Raw genomic sequence first — 18,725 nt, 5'->3', positions numbered from 1 at the left:
AACCAATTATGCCCTCCCAACACACTAACCAAGGCCCTTAAGCCTTATTAGTAAATTTTGGGTCGTTACATTGGGGATAGTTCATATTTTCAGAAACTATTTGTATGGATATACTAGTGAGAAATTGGTTGAAGGCTTTATTTTTGAAATGGTTGATCGCGATGTGTCTGAATTGGGAAGTATTGGTTTTGGGAAGTTCGTTTGGGATAGGACTTTTCATTATATGAAAACTTCTTTGAATGGTGGTAATAAAAAATTTTATGGTCTTTTTGTTGATGGGAAGGTTGGGTTTCATCCTTATAAACTTCTTGGTTTTCCTATTGCTTTTCTGGTGTGGATATATGAAATTATATCTGATTTGCATCCTGAGCTTTGTCAGAGGGTTGGTAAAAAGTATCCCCATTTGTAAAATTGGAAGAGTTCTGTTAATGCTTTCTTTTCCAACTTGGTGATAAATATTTTTAACAGCAAAAATGTATAATATTTTCTTTTGTAACTGGTTACTACTTATATTTGTTTGAATAATTTAGGATTTTTGTTTGTGTAGCTAGTTACGGAACATGGTAACTAGTTTCTTGGTTTATATATATATATATATATATTTCTTTAGTTGACTATCTTGGATGTTTATCCAAACTCTAGGGAGAGGCAGAAACCATCAGTGAAGAACTTAAAGTTTGAGCCTATATATTTTCCCGAGTGTCCTGATAATGGAGATAATGGTTCAGGTACCCAGGTACTTGTTAGTGTTGGTGTTTTTTTTAGTTAAAAAATATTATTTTGTTTGAAATTTATAGGTTTGTTTTTATTTTTATTTTTTGATGTTTTGTACTGTATTTGATTATGTTTTTTCAAGTTGATAGTGAAAAATTGAGATTGATTTGTGAAACAATTTCTTCAATAAAAGAGAGCCAACAAGCAATTATTAGTGATATTGCAATTATGAGGTCTGAGATCATGGGGAAACTCTGTGAGTTGTCTGCAATGATTGGAAGTATTGTTGAAAAAAATTCAGAAAAAGTTGGATGTTCTGGTGATGAAACTGCTGGATTTAATGAAGTTAAAAAGCTAGCTGATTTTGATAAAGTATCTAGCCTTGTTTCTCTTGATTATAAGGTAATTGGTTTCTTCTATGTATTTTTGTTTTTTGTAACCATTGTTTGTTGTAACCAGATTTTTTTTATAGTCCAGGCTTGTGGGGTGGATTTAGGTGAAGATTTTGATGGTAGTAAGGTAACTGGTTTCTCTTACATAATAGTATGTTGTTATTTGTAAGTTTATTAGTGTAACCTATTATTGGTGTAACCAGTTTCATTTTTTTTTAGGGTTTTGGGAAGGATTTAAGTGAAGAATTTGATGGTGTTTATGCTGGGTTGGAGTTGTCAAATATTGTGGCTGGAACTAAGGTATTGAAATCAATTTTTTTTTGTTTCTTTGTATTATTTTATTTAAAATGGAATTTGTTGTAACTGATTTTATAGTTCTTCATTACAAGATAATTCAAAGAAGCCTGAGTTCAGTTCTGATGGTTTAAGTTTTGAACAAATTTATTTGGATCCTGAGATTTTGAAGGTTATTGATAAAATTGTGGAGTATGCAGAAGGACAAAAGAGATTAAGTAGGAGTAAGGATGATTGGAAAGTTGTGATGGTTGGTGATGATGATGAAGCTCGTGTTGCTATTGAAAAGAGGGAGCCTAAACATAGTACTCATGTTAAATCTCATTTTGTTACCGAGTTCGGTTCATCTGAAGTAAAAGAAGATGTGAAGAGGATGGTAGAAGAAGTGTTGATTGTTAGAGGGTTGCTTCCATTTAAAGATGAGATTGGAAATAATGTTTCAAAGGATGAAGGCATGGATTATGTTACATGGATTGAGGATAAAATGATTTTTAAAAACAAGTATGTTTTTTTATTTTGTTTAATATTATTGTGTTTTTATATGTAAATGTTTGTTAATATATATTTTTTTGTTTAAAGGAAGAAGAAATTTTCTGATGTTAATAACATTATCAATCCACCGATGGATTATACTTTTGTTAAAATTTCTGAGAATATGTGGTTTTACAAGCTTCAAACTTGTGGGGAGGAGATTATGGACAGTGTAAGTAATCAGGATCCTGGTATAATGTTTTGTAACTGGTCTTTGTTTGTTTATATGTTTAGTTATTTTGTTGATGATGGTTACGACAAGTAACCAGGTTCTTGTAGTATTGTGTGTAACTGGTTTTGTTTTTGACAAGTAACCAGATTCTTGTAGTATTGTGTGTAACTGGTTTTGATAATTTTTTATTGGCTAGTAACCAGGTTCCTGACTTTTGTTTGTTTATTTATTTTTTGTAGCATATCAATGTTTGTTTTTATTACTTGAGGAAAAAGAATAAGTTGAGTGATAGTTTGAACAAGAGGGTTACAACTACAGACTCCTGGTTTGATGTAACTATCAAGGGTTTGTATGATAACTTTTTGGTAGCCAAATGTGATCCAAGCAACATTCGTTTTGATAACCTGGTTTCAGATTATATTATTGGTGAATATTTGTTTTGTAACACTCCTTGGGTGGATGTGGATCATGTTCTTTTTCCTATGCATGTGACGGTTCAGTTGCATTGGATTTTCATCCACTTTTCCATAAAGAGTAGGATGTTAACTGTTTATAACTCTTTGGTGGAGAAGAAGAATGAGAGCATTGATTTGCCATATGTGAAGGCTTATTCTGTTGTTTTACCATATTTTCTAGACTTTCTTATTTTTTTTATGTTTCTAGGAAAGACTTGGACTTGAATGTTGGTCCATATTCTGTTGGGAAGAAGGAACAATTGATTTTAAGTTTGCCAAAGACTTTCCTTCTCAAGAGGACAACTAAGTAACTGGTTTCTGTGATTTGTTGTTTATTTTTTTTTTATTATGTTTGTTTTTAATAATTACATTTGTTATTTTTTGTTTGTTTTCCAGTGATTGTGGAATTTTTGTTATCAAGTATGCTGATTTGTTTATCCATGGGAAGATTGATGGCATCCCAAAGAACATGGCTGTCAAAGTTGCTACCTATCGCGATTATCTTATCATTAAATTGTATTTTCATGGGAAAAAGAAGCAGAAGACAGAAGATGATGGTCCGTCAAAGAAATAAAAGAGGAGGAAGAAGAATAACAATAGATTTTTGTAGTTTTTTTTAGTTGTATTAATGACTTTGTCTTTTTTTTTTCTTTTTTAAAATGAAGTTGTGGTTTGTAATTGGATACTGGTTTGCAACTGTAGTTGTTTCTGGGTACTTTTTTTTTTGGTCAATGTACAGAATTGGTTTCACCTTTTGGCTTAATATAATTTTTTTTTATTTGTTTTTTTATTTTAATGTGTATATATTTTTTTCAATAGAGTTGGTGATTTTTTTTTAAAGTTTGAAGATATTGTTATGTATATGTTTTTTTTTTCATATAGGTTTCTATTATTTTTGGAGAAGTTTTTGTGCTAATGGATAATCGATTATTGTATTCTTTGAAATGATCAGTCATACGTTACAGGTAACTAGGTACAGTTTTATTTTTATTTTTAATTTTTTAATTATTTATTGTTAAATTGTAATAATTTTTTATTCAAAATTTTTTAATGTATTTGTAAGAGATATTTCAATATGTAACTGGTTTGTAAATGTTATTTTTTTTTTCAAAATAGGTTTGTATGATGATGTGTAATTGGTTACTTCAGTTTTTGATAGTGTAAGCCAGATGTTTCAGGTAACTAGTTACAATTTCTTTAGTTTTTATTTTTATTATGTATTTAAATTTTTTGATATATTTATCTTTTTTTGTGAAAGATAAGTGATTATGTAACTGGTTTTTATAAGTCGTTTGTTACATGTATTTATAGTAACTGGTTTTTTTTATTAACATGTGTGGTAACCAGGTACTTGAGTCTCCAGATTTGAATAACTTGTGTCGTAACCAGAAACTTGAGTCTCAAGTTTATAAAATGTTATATGCTTAAAAACACTGTAGTTTTAATGATTGGGAAAACATTATGATACAATTTTATTATATCGATTGAATGAATTGAAATTGTAGTCTATGTAGTCTTTACAAATTTATTTGTCTAAAATCTTTGACTTTTTTGGGTTTCGCACCTTTGGGATTGGTTCATTCCTACATGTTTTTCTATTGTGTCCTGGTTGCCCGTATCGTCCACATTTAATCTGCACTTTTGGTTCTCCTCTGGATATGATTATTTTCCTTCTAGGGCGGCCTGGTGGTTTTCTTGTTTTTGGTGGTAGGACAATTTTGTGTAAAGTCTCTGGTAGTGTCCATTCACTTTAATTTGGCAAGGGATGAACAGTGACTCATATGTTGTTTTCATAGTTGTAGTTTTGTAGTAATCAGCAACATAATCATATGTTTTCAACCGTGTTTTGGCAAATACTGCTATTGCATGTGCACACGGTATTTCATCTTGTTGGAACCTTTTGCACTCGCATGTTTTCTCCATTAGGTTGACCAGAAAATTTCCTTTGTCTTCTACCACAACTTGGTACAGTATAGTGTTTACTAGGAAGACCTGCTTATTGTAGTAGAGGAATACATGTTAGAAACTGGTTACTGTGGTAATTATTAGTAACTGGTTACCAAATGTCTTGGTAAATAATATTTAGTGCAGAATATATGTTAGTTACCTGAAATTTAATGGTCCAAATAAAGTTTTCTCTGAGCACAGTTTCAACATCTCTTGTTACTTGTGTGAATGTTCTGTTCCCTTCGTTACCATTTTTTCATACCAATTTTTGAACTAAACTTCGAAGGCCTTCCATCATTGTAGTGATTGGCAGCGTTCTTGCAGCTTTCAATGCAGCATTGATTGATTCTGCTATATTTGATGTCAACCTTGTATATCTTCTTGTTGGATCATGGCATCTAGACCAAGTGCGATATCCAATTTTTTGTAAATACGCTCTTATGCGAGTGTCATTCTTGTCTATTTCGCACATGTAGTGCTCAAATGATTGTACCCTGTATGTCTTTGCTGCCTTCACAAAGTTTATGTTTAGGTCCTCACCATGGACACCAAAATTCACTTTGATGTTGTTTAGCAAGTGGAATATGCATGCTCCATAGAAAGCTTTTGGGTATACATTGTCTATAACGTTTTCTATTCTTTTATGCATGTCTGAAATGATTGCTAGACCTGTTTGTAAAATCACGATTAAGTAACTAGTTATTGTGTCCAAATTATGTAACTGGTTTTATTAATTTAAATGACTTATTTTTTTTACATTGATTTTATTATTGTATTGCTAAATCATTATTAAACAGCTTTTTTATGTGTTTAGTTTGTTTGAATAACAATATAAAAAAGAAAACAGTATCTTTTCTTTCTCCATATGTCTCTTTTAGTTTCGTGAAAAACCATAGCCATGATGAATCATTTTCAGAATCTCCTATTCCAAAGTCTAATGGAAATATGTTGTTGTTAGCATCCATTGTTGAAGCAGTGAATAAAGTTCCTCCAAATGATGTCTTCAAGTAAGTTCCATCTATCACAATGACTGACCTATAATGTTTCCATCCTTTGATGGAATTTGTAAATGATAGGTACATATATTTGAAGCGATATTTATTGTCTGTAACCAGGTGCATTATTGTACATTGGTTCAAGAATTGTAGCATGTGAAGATAGATGGGAAGTTTTTGGTATGAATCATCTTGGTTTCCTCTTGACAACTCTAAAACTTTTTCCCTTGCTCTCCAGGCTTTGTGATACCCCGTTGAAACACCATAATTGTCTAGCATGTCGCGGATGATGTCATTTGGCGTGTGTACTCTCTTAATTGACATGTATTTTGTTTTGATTAGTTCTCCAATCACATTGCAATTTGCCTGCTGTTGTGAAAAATCCAATAAGCAAGTATACGTATCGTCTTTTCAAGTAATAACTCATGTAAGTGAGATCATTCCCACATGGACTGTAGCTAAGTACCAGTTAATTGAATTTTTGTTTCTATTTTGCTATCGAAAAATGGATTGTTTAAACTAAATAATCTAAGCAATAAATAAATAATAAAACAATAAACAAGATTCAATCAAGAAATGAAATATAGGGAAATTAATTTCAATTGCTTCCACTTCCTATTTCAATAATGCAAACCAATTCTTCTTCTTCTACTACCTAATGTGATAGCGGATAAAAAATAACCTATATTTTGATTAAGACATATAGATTCTAAATTATATGGCACTATCCTACATTTCTGATGCATAACACACACAGAATCAGCATTAAGCAATAATCCTAAAGCTACACAAGCCACACAAATACTCTCATTTTATGTCGAAACCTATGTTTATTCAATTAGAGCATTCTCAACACTCACTTTCAGATTTTGTATTGAAATCATAAACCATGCATAGGATGGCCAATCAAATACATGTAATAAGCACAAATATGAATAAATCACACATCAATAGAAGAAAAATATTGAAATTACATTAATCCATAGAAAGCTTCAGACAATCTCCATTAAAAACCCTAAATTGGAGTTTAGCTCATAATCTCCATTAAAATGTTCATAATCAAATCCATAAAAGGCATAATAAAATCAGAAAATAAAAAGATTAGAGAAAAAAAACTAAATTCTGGGTTGTCACAATTGCTCCAAAGCTTGATCTCCGATTCTCTCTTTGTTGTTTTCTAAGTTCTAAAAAGGTCTCCTCTGAAAATCGCGAATTTTCTCATTAAAAACGATGACCTCTTAATTTTTCTGCCCTAATTCCAAAAATGCCCTTCGATAAGTGGAAAATTTGTGAATTGTACGGAAGACAGCGCTGCGGCGCCACTCAAAAATTGGGATTTCTCAACTTCCTAGAAAATGGGCTCGCCGCAACTCAAATACACCCAAGCGTCGTGGCCCAAAAAGCTGTGTCGCAGAGCTAATTGATTATGGAACTTCGACTTTAATTCTAATATTTGACCCTCACCTTAGCTGTAATGGACACCAGCGCCACAGCGCAAATTCTAGCGCGGCGGCCCTAATTGGATATCCTACATTGAACACTTTTAAGCCCGGTTTAGCACTTGTTCTCCACATTCCATTCCATTTGAACCATTCTTGTGCTTTAACCAGGAATCAAGAAAAACAAGCGTAAATCCGCTCCCAAAACACGCAAATACAACAATAAAACATGAATCAAGACACTCAGAAAATAGGCTAAAAATAGCCTAACAAACTCCCCCAAACTTGCTTCTTACTCATCCTCAAGTAAAGAAACAACACATTAAATTAAAACAAACAGACATGACAAGTTAAGCCTCCAATCTTATTCAAACCACGCCGTCAACACTCACAAAACTTCAACTGTTGAACAACCAGAATTTCAATTCAATCACTCCAACAATTAACACGAATGCCTCAATTGGAAATTAGATTATACCTTGCAAATAAAAAATGAACAATTAAATCACACCATACATGCCTCACTCATTCCAACAATCCACTAACCAATATTCAATAAGCTTGCACACTTACGTTTCTCCACTAATGTCAACAACACACGTTATGGAATCAAAAGGACTTTAAAGGCTCATAACATTTTGGCTTAGGTAAAGGTGGATAAAAAGACATTTAAGCTTCATTATACCATAAGCACATCAAAAACCAATAACACAACCCATATTGCATTCAATAACCATCCCCTAATTCACCCACTTTCCAACTATTGAGAACTCATAATCAATACTCCAACATCACTTTTAATTTATTTATTCATCATTTTCTTTTCTTTTTTTTTTTAAAGAAAAATATTGAAATTTAGTGATGTTGCAAGTACTTTTGCATTGTACACTTGTCTCAATTGAGAAATTACATCGTTCATCCACTCATACAAACTTTTGTTTTTACCCAATTAAAATTCGTTCCCCCAAACTTATTTCTAAGCTTATGGCATAATTCAAAGGACAAGAAAAAATAATAATGGGTACATTTTTGGCTTAATGAAGTGGTTAAACAATCAATCAAACAAGTTAAGGCACAAATAGGCAAACTAGGGATAATAATGACAAAGGTAAGCTTGAAAGGCCCAAACATTCCAAAAGATTGCCTAAATCATATTCCAAAACACATGTCATCAATGATTTCTTCTCAAAAGGCAAGCAATGCAAATTCTATCCTATTCATCAATTCATACCTCAAACCCAAGTAAAACATGTATAACCCAATCCTATTATTCACATTTGCAACATATACTAAAATTTCCAAAAGGCATTAAAATTAATCCAAAGAGTAATGAAATCAAGCACACGGTTAAACACAATCTACATTTTACAAGTGACAACAACAGCATTTATTCATATCATCGACTTAACTTTTGACACACACAACAACTAAACTAAACTAAAAAAAAAAAAAGTAAGCCCCTCCCCCAAACTTTATTTCACATTGTCCCCAATGGAAACATTAAAACCCAAGAGAAGGAAACTTACCTAAAAACCCCTTTTAAAGGGGTTGTTTGGCGGTGGCTAATCATATATAGTGAAATATGGTGGTAGTGTAAAATAATTCTCATCCTCTTCATCCAAAGACCACCGAGATACCAAATTATTCAGCTAATAAACATGGTTCTTATCATAAGCACTCCGCTGCCCCATGTAAGTTTGCATATTCATGTTTTGCTGAATAAGGTAATTCATCTGATCATGAGTGTATTCATAGCAGGATCAATGGGACCACCTAAAGCTACGGGCTCTTCCTCACCTACATCGGTCCTCTGGCGGCATCGGTTTCTTCCTCTCGGAACTTGTGGGGCTCCTTATGGATGCAGAGGGATGAGGAGATTCACCATGGCCAACCCGAATGGCTTTTGCAGGGGCATTTTCATATCAGTCAAGTACTGTGGCGCACCATATGTAACACATAAATCAGTGATGAAGTTGCCATGTCCCAACCCGCTAGTAGTGGTACCCTGAATGATATGATTGATACTCTCACATATATACCTCCCAATGTTCATATTATACCCTTTTAAGATAGCATATGTCACCTTGAGACGATCAGTTGGGATATCAGAAAGATAATTGTTGGGAATCAATCGGGCACTCACAAAATAACACCATGCTCGAGCCACTTGGTTAAGCTCACACCGATACATAAAATAGGGTTCACCATCCTTCAAATGAAATCGGGCTCCAGGAAAACCCAAGGTCTCAGCAATCTTAACATAATCTAGATTGTCATCCCCCAATACCCGAAGCTCTTCTTCTTGTGTGGGAAAGTCAGGCACATCATACAAATGATTAAACGCTGCAAGAGTCACTGGTATTTTCTTGCCCCTCATAATGACAAAATTGTTCTCTATTTCTGGCCAATTAGCATGAAATTCATAAGTCATAGTGTGATTAGCCATGCCATTACAGTCAACAAACTGGTCCCAATGTCTTTGTGCAATCTCAGCTCTAATGTGCTGATACAGTGGCTGGTTTTCCAGAGGTTCTGGACCAAATTCCATACCATTTTCTTCAAGCATAGGCTTTCTCGACAACACCACAAACCTTTCTTGAGCCTATTTTCTCACAAACCTAGTGGTATCATGATCTGCCCTTGTGGAAACAGGAGGAGGGCGAGATGATGAAGCACCTGAAGCATTCACAGTACCTTTCTTAGGACCCGTTGGTCAAAATTACCCCAAAACACACACTTTTAGGGCCACAAAAATTTGGGCAACACCGCCCCTTGTTTTTATCACTTCCCAAAATAAAATAGAAATTCACTACAAACCACAATTTACCAATCCAATAATCAACAATAGCAATAATATCCAAAATCTGCCACTTAATCCACAATAATACCCAGTGCACACTTAATTTCTTCAAAAACCAAAGGAATCTCATTAACTTTGCAAAGACGAGAGTAAAAATTACTTACATTAGTGATAAACCCATTGATAATCCACCAATTGTTGTCCAAAGCTTGAAGAAATTGAAGAAATTTGAGGAATAGATGGTGATTTTCGGATTAGGGTTGAAATGAGTGGAGAATTGGTATTTTTGATGGATTTAGGTGGAGAAAGAGAAAGAAAAGGACGAAAGAAGTGATTTTTATGAAATGGGTGAGTAAATTATGAAAAAGGAGTGAAATATGGGTGGTTATGGTGTTTAGAGGTGGCTGACGGCGAGTTGTGCTCGGGGAAGGAGAAGAAAGGCGGAAGAATTGTGATTTAGGGCTGGGAAAAAAAAAGAGATTTTTGGTTTTTTAAGTGAGTCAGCCCGATCTTGCGCCGCGCGCTATTTTTTTTTAACTTGCTCCAGGAGCCGCGGTGCAAGAAATGGGGCTGCGGTGCAAGATCAAAATTCAAAAACCCACCCATAAATGGGTCTCGCCACGGCGCTAATACCTCCAGGCGCCGCTGCGCAAATGACTGTGCTGCGACCCTAATTGAAATCAGCCAATTTTCTCTTTTATCACGGTTTTCATGGCTCTCTTTTTCCAGTATTTATACAGAATGACAAAAATAATAAGAAAGGAAGAAAAAGAAATTAAAAATACTAATTGTTCCAAACCAAAAATTAAAATGCAAAGCAAAATACAAGTTGGGATGCCTCCCAATGGCACTGTCGTTAACGTCATTTAGTCGGACGCTTAACTCCTCTTCACTGTGGCGTTAAGAGGATGACGAACTTGGCCTGATCAAAATGACCACCCAAGTAGAGCTTCAATCTCTGTCCATTCACCTTAAAATTCCCGGCCTTCTCACTAGTCACCTCAATTGAGCCATATGGGAATACTGTAACAATAATGTAAGGTCCGGACCACCTTGATTTTAGCTTTGTTGACCGCGTTTTTGGCCAACAACGTGTAGACGTCAAAACGACAAAAAACATTCAATAGAAAAATAAGACACAGACAATTTTTATAGTGGTTCAACCCCAATGTGTTGGCAATAGCCTAATCCACTTGGAGTTGTGATATATTTAGCCTACACATAAGATCAGATGAACTTGAGCCAACTGAGTTTCTTAAGTGCAAGTGGAAAAATATAGAGTTTCTCTCTCTAGAGAATACAAGCTTTATCTCTCTAACCTCTCAGAAAATTCCCCAAGAATGCCCCAAGTAACAGTCCCCAAAATCTCAAAACGAGAGAGTTTTCTCAGTCTAAAAAGATCAGATCCCTAAAATGATACCATGGGCCATTTATTTATAGGATCATGGATCATACATCAGATATTCCCTTTGACCGGGTCCTTTCTATTATTCTCACAATATTTAATTAATAATAAAATTTAAAATACAACAATATGCGATTCCTTGGGATAATATGAGAGATTCCCGCGTAGGTATGACTAATTCTAGCTGAAGCCGTTACTGGGATCTCTTGCGTAGCAATGATCTGTTTAGTCGGTCCACATCACACCCAGAAGGAAAACTGGAGAGCCAAAACACTTCACCAGTCAGCCAAACCCTCACTGGTCGGCCAAACACCTGACTGGTCGAACAAGCACCTGACTGGTCAAACAAACACCTGACTGGTCGGACAAGCACCTGACTGGTCGGTCATGACACTTCTCTGGTCTAACATGACACATCTCTGGTCTAACATGTTACATCTCTGGTCTAACATGGCACATCTCTGGTCTAGCATGACACTTGACTGGTCAGTCAAAAATCTTCACCGGTCGGACAAAAATTCTATCAGATCGGTCAGATCACTTTATCACAACTCCGAAGAGCCAACACATTTATTGACTATTAATGTGCCTTTTACTGACCATGCACTGCCACTTGTCACTTCTGATTGCCACGTCATCGAACTGAAATTTTGGGGATAACAAGCTTGTCTGGAAACAATTTCAACTTTGAATTGAATAGAAATATTTGCTGACCTGGTTGAAATTCTTTGCGAACAAGGTTCTTGTCATGCCACACCTTAGTCTGTTCCTTGTAAATTTTGGCATTTTCATATGCCTCATTTCTGAACTCCTCTAACTCATTCAACTGCAGCAATCTCTTCTCTCCTGCTGCTGCCATGTCCATGTTCAAAGTCTTCATATCCCAAAAAGCTCGATGCTCAAGTTCCACCGGAAGGTGACACGCCTTCCCAAAAACCAACCTATATGGAGACATGCCAATAGGTGTCTTGAAAGATGTTCTATACGCCCATAATGCATCACCGAGTTTCTTAGACCAATCTTTCCTTGATCGCTGCACAGTTTTCTCCAAAATACGTTTCACCTCTTGGTTTGAAATCTTTGCTTGACCATTACTTTGAGGATGGTAAGGCAAAGTAGTTTTATGTCGCACCCCATACTTTGCCAGTAAAGCCTCAAATTTCTTGTTAGAAAAGTGACTCCCTTCATCGCTAATGATAGCTCGAGGAGTTCCAAACTGAGTAAAAATATATTTTTGAAGAAAGTTTAGGACCGTTTTATCGTCATTTGCATGTGTTGCAGCTGCTTCCACCCATTTTGAAACATAGTCCACAACTAGCAATATGTACAGATTGTTGTACGACGACGGAAAGGGTCCCATGAAATCAATCCCCCACACATCAAATAGTTCCACTTCAAGAATTCCAGTCAAAGGCATTTCGTTTCTTCTTGAGATGTTCCCGGTCCTTTGGCATCTATCACATGCCTTAACAAACTCATGGGCATCCTTGAACAAAGTTGGCCAAAAAAAACCCACACTGAAGAACCTTTGCAGCTGCTCTAGCACCCCCAAAGTGACCCCCACATTGAAGAGTATGGCAGTGAGTCAAAATGGAATGTATCTAATGAGACTCATGTATTGAGTTACAAGGATCTAGAACTGGAGACAGATTTGTCCTATGAGGAGCAGCCAATTCAGATTTTAGACAGGAAGGATAAGGTCCTGAAAAACAAGACTATACCTTTAGTTAAGGTATTACGGAGGAACAACAAGGTCTTGGAAGCGGCCTGCGAGCTGGAGGCAAATATGTAGAATCAGTATCCCAAGTTGTTTAGGTAACATTTCGAGGATGAAATTTCTGTAAGGAGGGGATAGTTGTAACGTCCCAAATTACCTACTAAGGCTTAGGGCCTTGATTAGGGGGCCAGGATGGAAATTTATGGAAATTATATGTTTATGTGATTTGTATGCGTGTAATTATGTGATTATGTGAGTTAATGATAATATAGCTAGATTTGCATGTTTAGGTGTATTAAATATGCATGTGGGACCGTTTCTTATTAGAAGGGAAATTTTTGTAATTTGGTCTGTTATGGGTATATTTGGCATATATGTGATATATGTGTGAGATCACATTATTATGTGGGTATATTTGGGTTACTCGGCACAAGACGATCCTAGGAAACAAGTTAGCGTGAAAGTCACAACGGGACCTAATACCCGACTCGGGGTGAGTCAAGGGGACTTTTGGGTATCTAGTATACTACCGGGTTATCGGGTAATGGGAGTAAATATTTGAGGATATATTTGGAGTTAGTGAGATTTGGAGGGAGTTCTGGGAATTTTTACCATTTTACCCTCGGGGACATTTTTGGGTACCCTGAGCCCTCGGGGTTTACTTAAAGTTACTTGAACTCTAAGTAACCTCGTAAACAGAAAATACTTGGAACATTCAGCTCTCTCAACTCTCTCTCTCTCTCTCTCTCTCTCTCCCTGCACACACACTCTCTCTCTTCTAATTCCTTGGGAATTCCTTGCGATTCAAGGAGAATCGAGGCTAGCTTAGGCTCGGGATTGCTTGGGGAAAGGCATAGCATCGATTGGGGCAACTCAGGTAATGTTTTCTATCCCTAAATCTCTGTGTTTCTCTGTTTTATAGCTGAGTTGTTGGACTTTTAGAAACTCAGTTCTAAGTTAGAGATTTAATGAAGTTTTGGCCAAGCTTTGGCCTGGGTTTTGAGTATATTGAGCTACTAAATTGTTGGGAACACTACTTTTGGGATTTAGCTATGTTTGGATAGGTTTTTGGAGGGAATTTTTGTAACGCCCTGGATAGCCAAGACCGTTACATCGTGTGTTTATAAAGTGCCATACTTGCTAATCAAGTCATTTAATTGAAAGCGTGTTATCGAAACTGTAAAGGAACTAGGGTTTAAAATGTTTTGGTCTCAAAAGTCACATTTTCATTAAGAAACACTATCTGTTTAAACGTGATCCCAAAAATACAAGTTTAAAGATCGTTTACAAAAGTTATAAGGTTCTGATACGATAACCAGCCATACTAAGGCAAAACAAACAGTTAGGTAATCCCTGTCCTGATACACTCCTCGACCATGGTGATCGAACAGCTGGCTATGTACATTCCACCTTGGAGCCCTCCACCTCAGGCTTGGTCCAATCTGACTTTGCCTTTACCTGCACCACGTAGCACCCGTGAGCCAAGGCCCAACAAGAAAACACAACAACAGAGCATAAGCAATCAACAGACAACTCCATATCCCACATTGCATCACAAGTTCTCAAACATATAACCATTCAGTATGACCAAGTATTCAACATACTAAACATATCAATTCATATCACATATCACTCCACAAATGATAACTAGGGCTAGCGCTCTCAGGCTGCTCCCTCCATTATCCCACTGACTCTGGCTCGCTTAAGCCGAGCTCAGTGAATATTAAGCTGTCCTTGGCTACCAGTGGCCAAGCCGCGCCCTATGCGCAAATATTATGTATGGCACTCTTAGGCCGCTTTTACATGTCCCATGGCGTAATACCATCATTAACACGATAAAAACCTCGGGAGCACTTAGTCCCATCACAAACATATAATCGGGTGCAGTTTTCTTACCTTTCAATTCACTAGCTTTGATCCCTCGACTCCTTGAGCACGATCCCCTCGAGCCCTAGCACTCACCTAAACACAATCATGGCCCAAAGTCATCATCAATCCTCAAGTCCAAAACCTAGCCTCGGGGCCAATCCCAAGCCCCCGGGAAGTCCTAGTTCCACCAAACAAGGTGACGGAATCAAACCCCAAACGCTAGGTCAAAAACCCTTGCAAATAACCCTAAAATCCCCTTCAGAAGGCAGGGTAGCGCTACAGCGCTCATGGGAGGGCGCTATAGCGCTACAAACAGAAGAAAAATCCCCTCAGCACTCATGGCCTAGCGCTACAGCGCCCAAAGGCTAGCGTTGTAGCGCTAGTCACAGACAGACCAGCATCAGTTTTCCCCTTCCTGCGATTTCCTCGAACCAACCTCAACCAAAACTCTTCCAATTCTTTCCCAACCTCAAAAACAACCTTATGACCATACTCCACTCATCCCAAGCACCCCAAATACCTAAAACTCAAGCACATGCATCCCCAAACTCAAAATTCACCATAGCCACTCCTAAACACTAAAACTCAGCAAAAACCAGTTGAACATCAAAGTTAGAGTTTAGAATTTATACCTCTGGTGTAATTTCGACCTCAAGTTGCCTCTAGACTTCCTTGGCTTGCTCCTCCTCAGCCTTAGGCCTGAATTCCCTAAAGTTCCATCCAATTCAACTTAAACACCATAGCTCAAAAACCAGAAACAAAAACTGAAGAACTCTATAGCCTTACCTCAAGTGTTGATGAATCCTTGTCAAACCTCTGCCAATTCCTCAAACTTAGCTTAGAATCCTTGATGCTTAGTCTATCCCAGCTCTCCTCTGAGCTTTGCTCCAGAAACCCTCATGAAGCAGATGAAGGAAATATAAACCGACCTAGAAAACTCTCTCTGTTTTCTCCCTTTCTTTTCCCTTCCTTTTCCTTCTTTTTCAGACTTCTACACTTCTCTACAATTCCCCCTAACATAAAGCCTTGGTAATACTTAACTCCTGTAAGCCAAATGACTATTATGCCCTCCCCTTTATTTCTACCCTTTAGTCCACTTAAGGGCATTCTAGTCATTTTACCCAATTCCCACTAACTCCTCAAGTGTCTCTAATATTTCCCGCTTAACCCCCGTTACCTGACTAATCACCAATAATATTCCTCAATAACAAGATAGACCCCAGTATACTCACTAAATTCCCATTTATACCCCTAAGCTCACCCCGAGTCGGGTATAAATCCCTGCCATGACTTTTCCGCTACTTGCTCACTAGGATCGTCTCGAGTCACAGATCACAGACATATCCACATAATAATGTGGTCTCGACAATTATCATATATATCAAAACAGTTATGCCCATAATGTCCAGAATTACGATTACGCCCTTCTAACCTAATTAGGGCCTACATGCATACTAATACACATAGTCATGCATCTCAAATATTCAAATAGTCATATAACATGCTTTAAATCATAATCATGCATCTTAATCATTAAATTCACACATAATTCCCATTATGCCCTCCAGGCACACTAATCAAGGCCCTTAAGCCCTATTAGCGAATTCGGGTCGTTACAATTTTCTTGAGGAAAAAGGGGTAAACTCTGGCTTTTCATGTCAAGTCGCGACTCTCTTGAGCGCGGGGAGAAGCAAGTACTGTCAGCCCTTTTGAGCCACGACGCCTGTTGTGGCGCCCCGCGGTGTGGGTGGAAAAAGGGGAAAGCCTTGGGCTCTCTGACTTGGGGCAGGTCACGACTCTTTTTGTTTTTGAGTCGCGGCACTTCAAGGTTTTTGTGCCCCATGAGGTTTTTTGAGTGCGGTAACTCAAACCTAAGGGCTCTAGATCGATCCTACTACCCGGTTTAGTAGAATTCGACGTCCTGGAGGATAGGACTCGGTCCGGAAGCCTTTATTCGCTCATTATTGACAGGATTTTATATTATGGTTGTGATTAGGTTATCGCTAGGGGCTTGGAACTGGGATCATGCTCAAGGGTCATTCTTATTATACACTACACTCGGACCTGAGGTAAGAAAACTACACCCGGTCAGCGTTTAGGGCTTGGCCCAATTATAGTACAAGATTAGCGTTATATTGAGGATGTTTTATTAACCATATTGAATGCGTTGTGTTTACCTATGTTATGTAATAACTGGTGTTCTATATATCTGATTGGGGAAGCTCAGCTTATAAGCTGAAGGTTTATCTATGTTATCTGATGAAGGGCTTGGCTTAATGGTCCAGGGTATAGTCGGTTTTAAGGGACTCGACTTATCAGTCAAAGGTTGAGGGACTTGACTTATCAGTCAAAGGTTAAGACTTGACTTATCAGTCGAAGGTTAAGACTCGCCTTATCAGTCGAAGGTTAAGACTCGACTTATCAGTCGAAGGATAAAGACACAACTTATCAGTCGAAGGTTGAAAGACTCAACCTATTAGTTGAAGGATAAAGGACTCGACTTATGAATCGAGAGTTTAAAGGCTTGGCTTAGAAGTCGAGGGCGGTAGTTGTGTGCTAAACGTTGGCCAATAGGGTTAAGCCAACCCGGAAGCGAGATACACACTTGAACGCCTCTAGGGTCATCTAGAATGTTAAGCATCAGACCTGCTTGGCCAACCCTAAGCCTGGTTATGTGAGAGATGGGCAATAAGCCCTGACATGACTCTATAGTCACTTATTTGAGTTAATTGCATGCATGAGTAGGATTATTACTACTGGCTTGCTAGTTATGATTCTGCGATCTAATAATGTACTGCTTTTAAGCATGTTTATGTTTTCGTGCTAAGCCTTGGCTCATGGGTGCTAAATGGTGCAGGTAAAGGGAAGGAAAAGTTGGACCAACCATGAGTTGGAGAGCTTCAGGGGTAGAGTGTACATATGCGGCCTACTCATCCACCGAGGCCGAGGCTATCAGATGGAACTAGGGTTGGACCATGATTTTTCCGCCTAGTTCGGCTTTTGTATTCATTTTTGGGTTTTGTAACCGTGTTAAACTATGATGGGATCCCATGTATGGAAGTTAAAATCTTTTAATGAAATGGTTGACCTTTGACCGAAAGTTTTAGTACCTAAACCTATGGTTAGTTATAATTGCACGATTTAAACTCAAATGACTCGTTTAGTGAGTTAAACACTATTTAAACTACACAATGTATCAGTCTTTGATTAGGAGGATGTTACATTTTTGTACTTTTAAATCTGGCATTCTTCAACTTTGAAAATCTTATGATTAGTTATAATTTATGTATCTTATTTTCTTTTTCTTTTGTTTTCTTCTGTTCTCTCTATGATAAAATCTGCTACATTATCAGCTATGTCTGTAATGTTTTGGAAGGTTTGTACCTGGTTTTTTGTCATGGAGGTTGCTTCTTCATATTGTAACTCTAGAATTGATTGATGGTTGTTTAGTTGAAGAACTAGCATTTCTAGATCTGTGTTTTGTATTTGTGTTTCTTCATAATATGTATTGTGTTCAATGGTTTCAGCTATTGTTTTATCAAAAGTGGTAATGCATAGTGGTAGCTCTGTTACTACATTTTTCTTCTTTTTCAGTTCAATGTAGAATAGGACTGAGTTGTTAGTGAGCAATTTCATTGGTGGCATACCTGGCGATAACTGGTAACTCAGCTCAATATTTTTCATATTGCATTATATTTTACTTTTCACTAAATGAACCAAATTGTTCACAGAACAATTTTTTGGTATTTGTCTATCCATTTTCCTCCAAAATGGATCAATGTCATTATGGATTCCATGTCTGCAATATAGCACAACATAATTTTTAGTGTTGTTGCTTTATTAATTCAAATGTAACTAGTTACGTAAGTGAATGAATATTAACAAATGTTGAAAGTATATCATGTAATCGGTTCTTTTAAGTAAATCAAGAACTATTTTCCATGTTCTATAATTAATTATTTTGCATAATGTTCAGTTTTGCGTGTGTAACTGGT

The 18,725-nt window shown here is 36.8% G+C and overlaps 1 protein-coding gene across 1 annotated transcript; it reads right to left on the bottom strand.

Annotated features, from left to right (window-relative positions):
* Positions 1-10,628: 10,628 nt before the first annotated feature.
* LOC133784837 (uncharacterized) lies at positions 10,629-12,561 on the bottom strand. Its single transcript, XM_062224110.1, has 2 exons — positions 11,859-12,561; positions 10,629-10,762 (listed from the first exon to the last, which is right to left on the bottom strand). The coding sequence occupies exons 1-2, from the start codon at positions 12,559-12,561 to the stop codon at positions 10,629-10,631; spliced, it is 837 nt and encodes a 278-aa protein (XP_062080094.1).
* Between the last annotated feature and the right edge of the window lie 6,164 nt (positions 12,562-18,725).

Source organism: Humulus lupulus, chromosome 6, assembly GCF_963169125.1.
Source record: "Humulus lupulus chromosome 6, drHumLupu1.1, whole genome shotgun sequence".
Taxonomy (NCBI): domain Eukaryota; kingdom Viridiplantae; phylum Streptophyta; class Magnoliopsida; order Rosales; family Cannabaceae; genus Humulus; species Humulus lupulus.
This window is presented reverse-complemented; position numbering and strand designations above follow the sequence as displayed.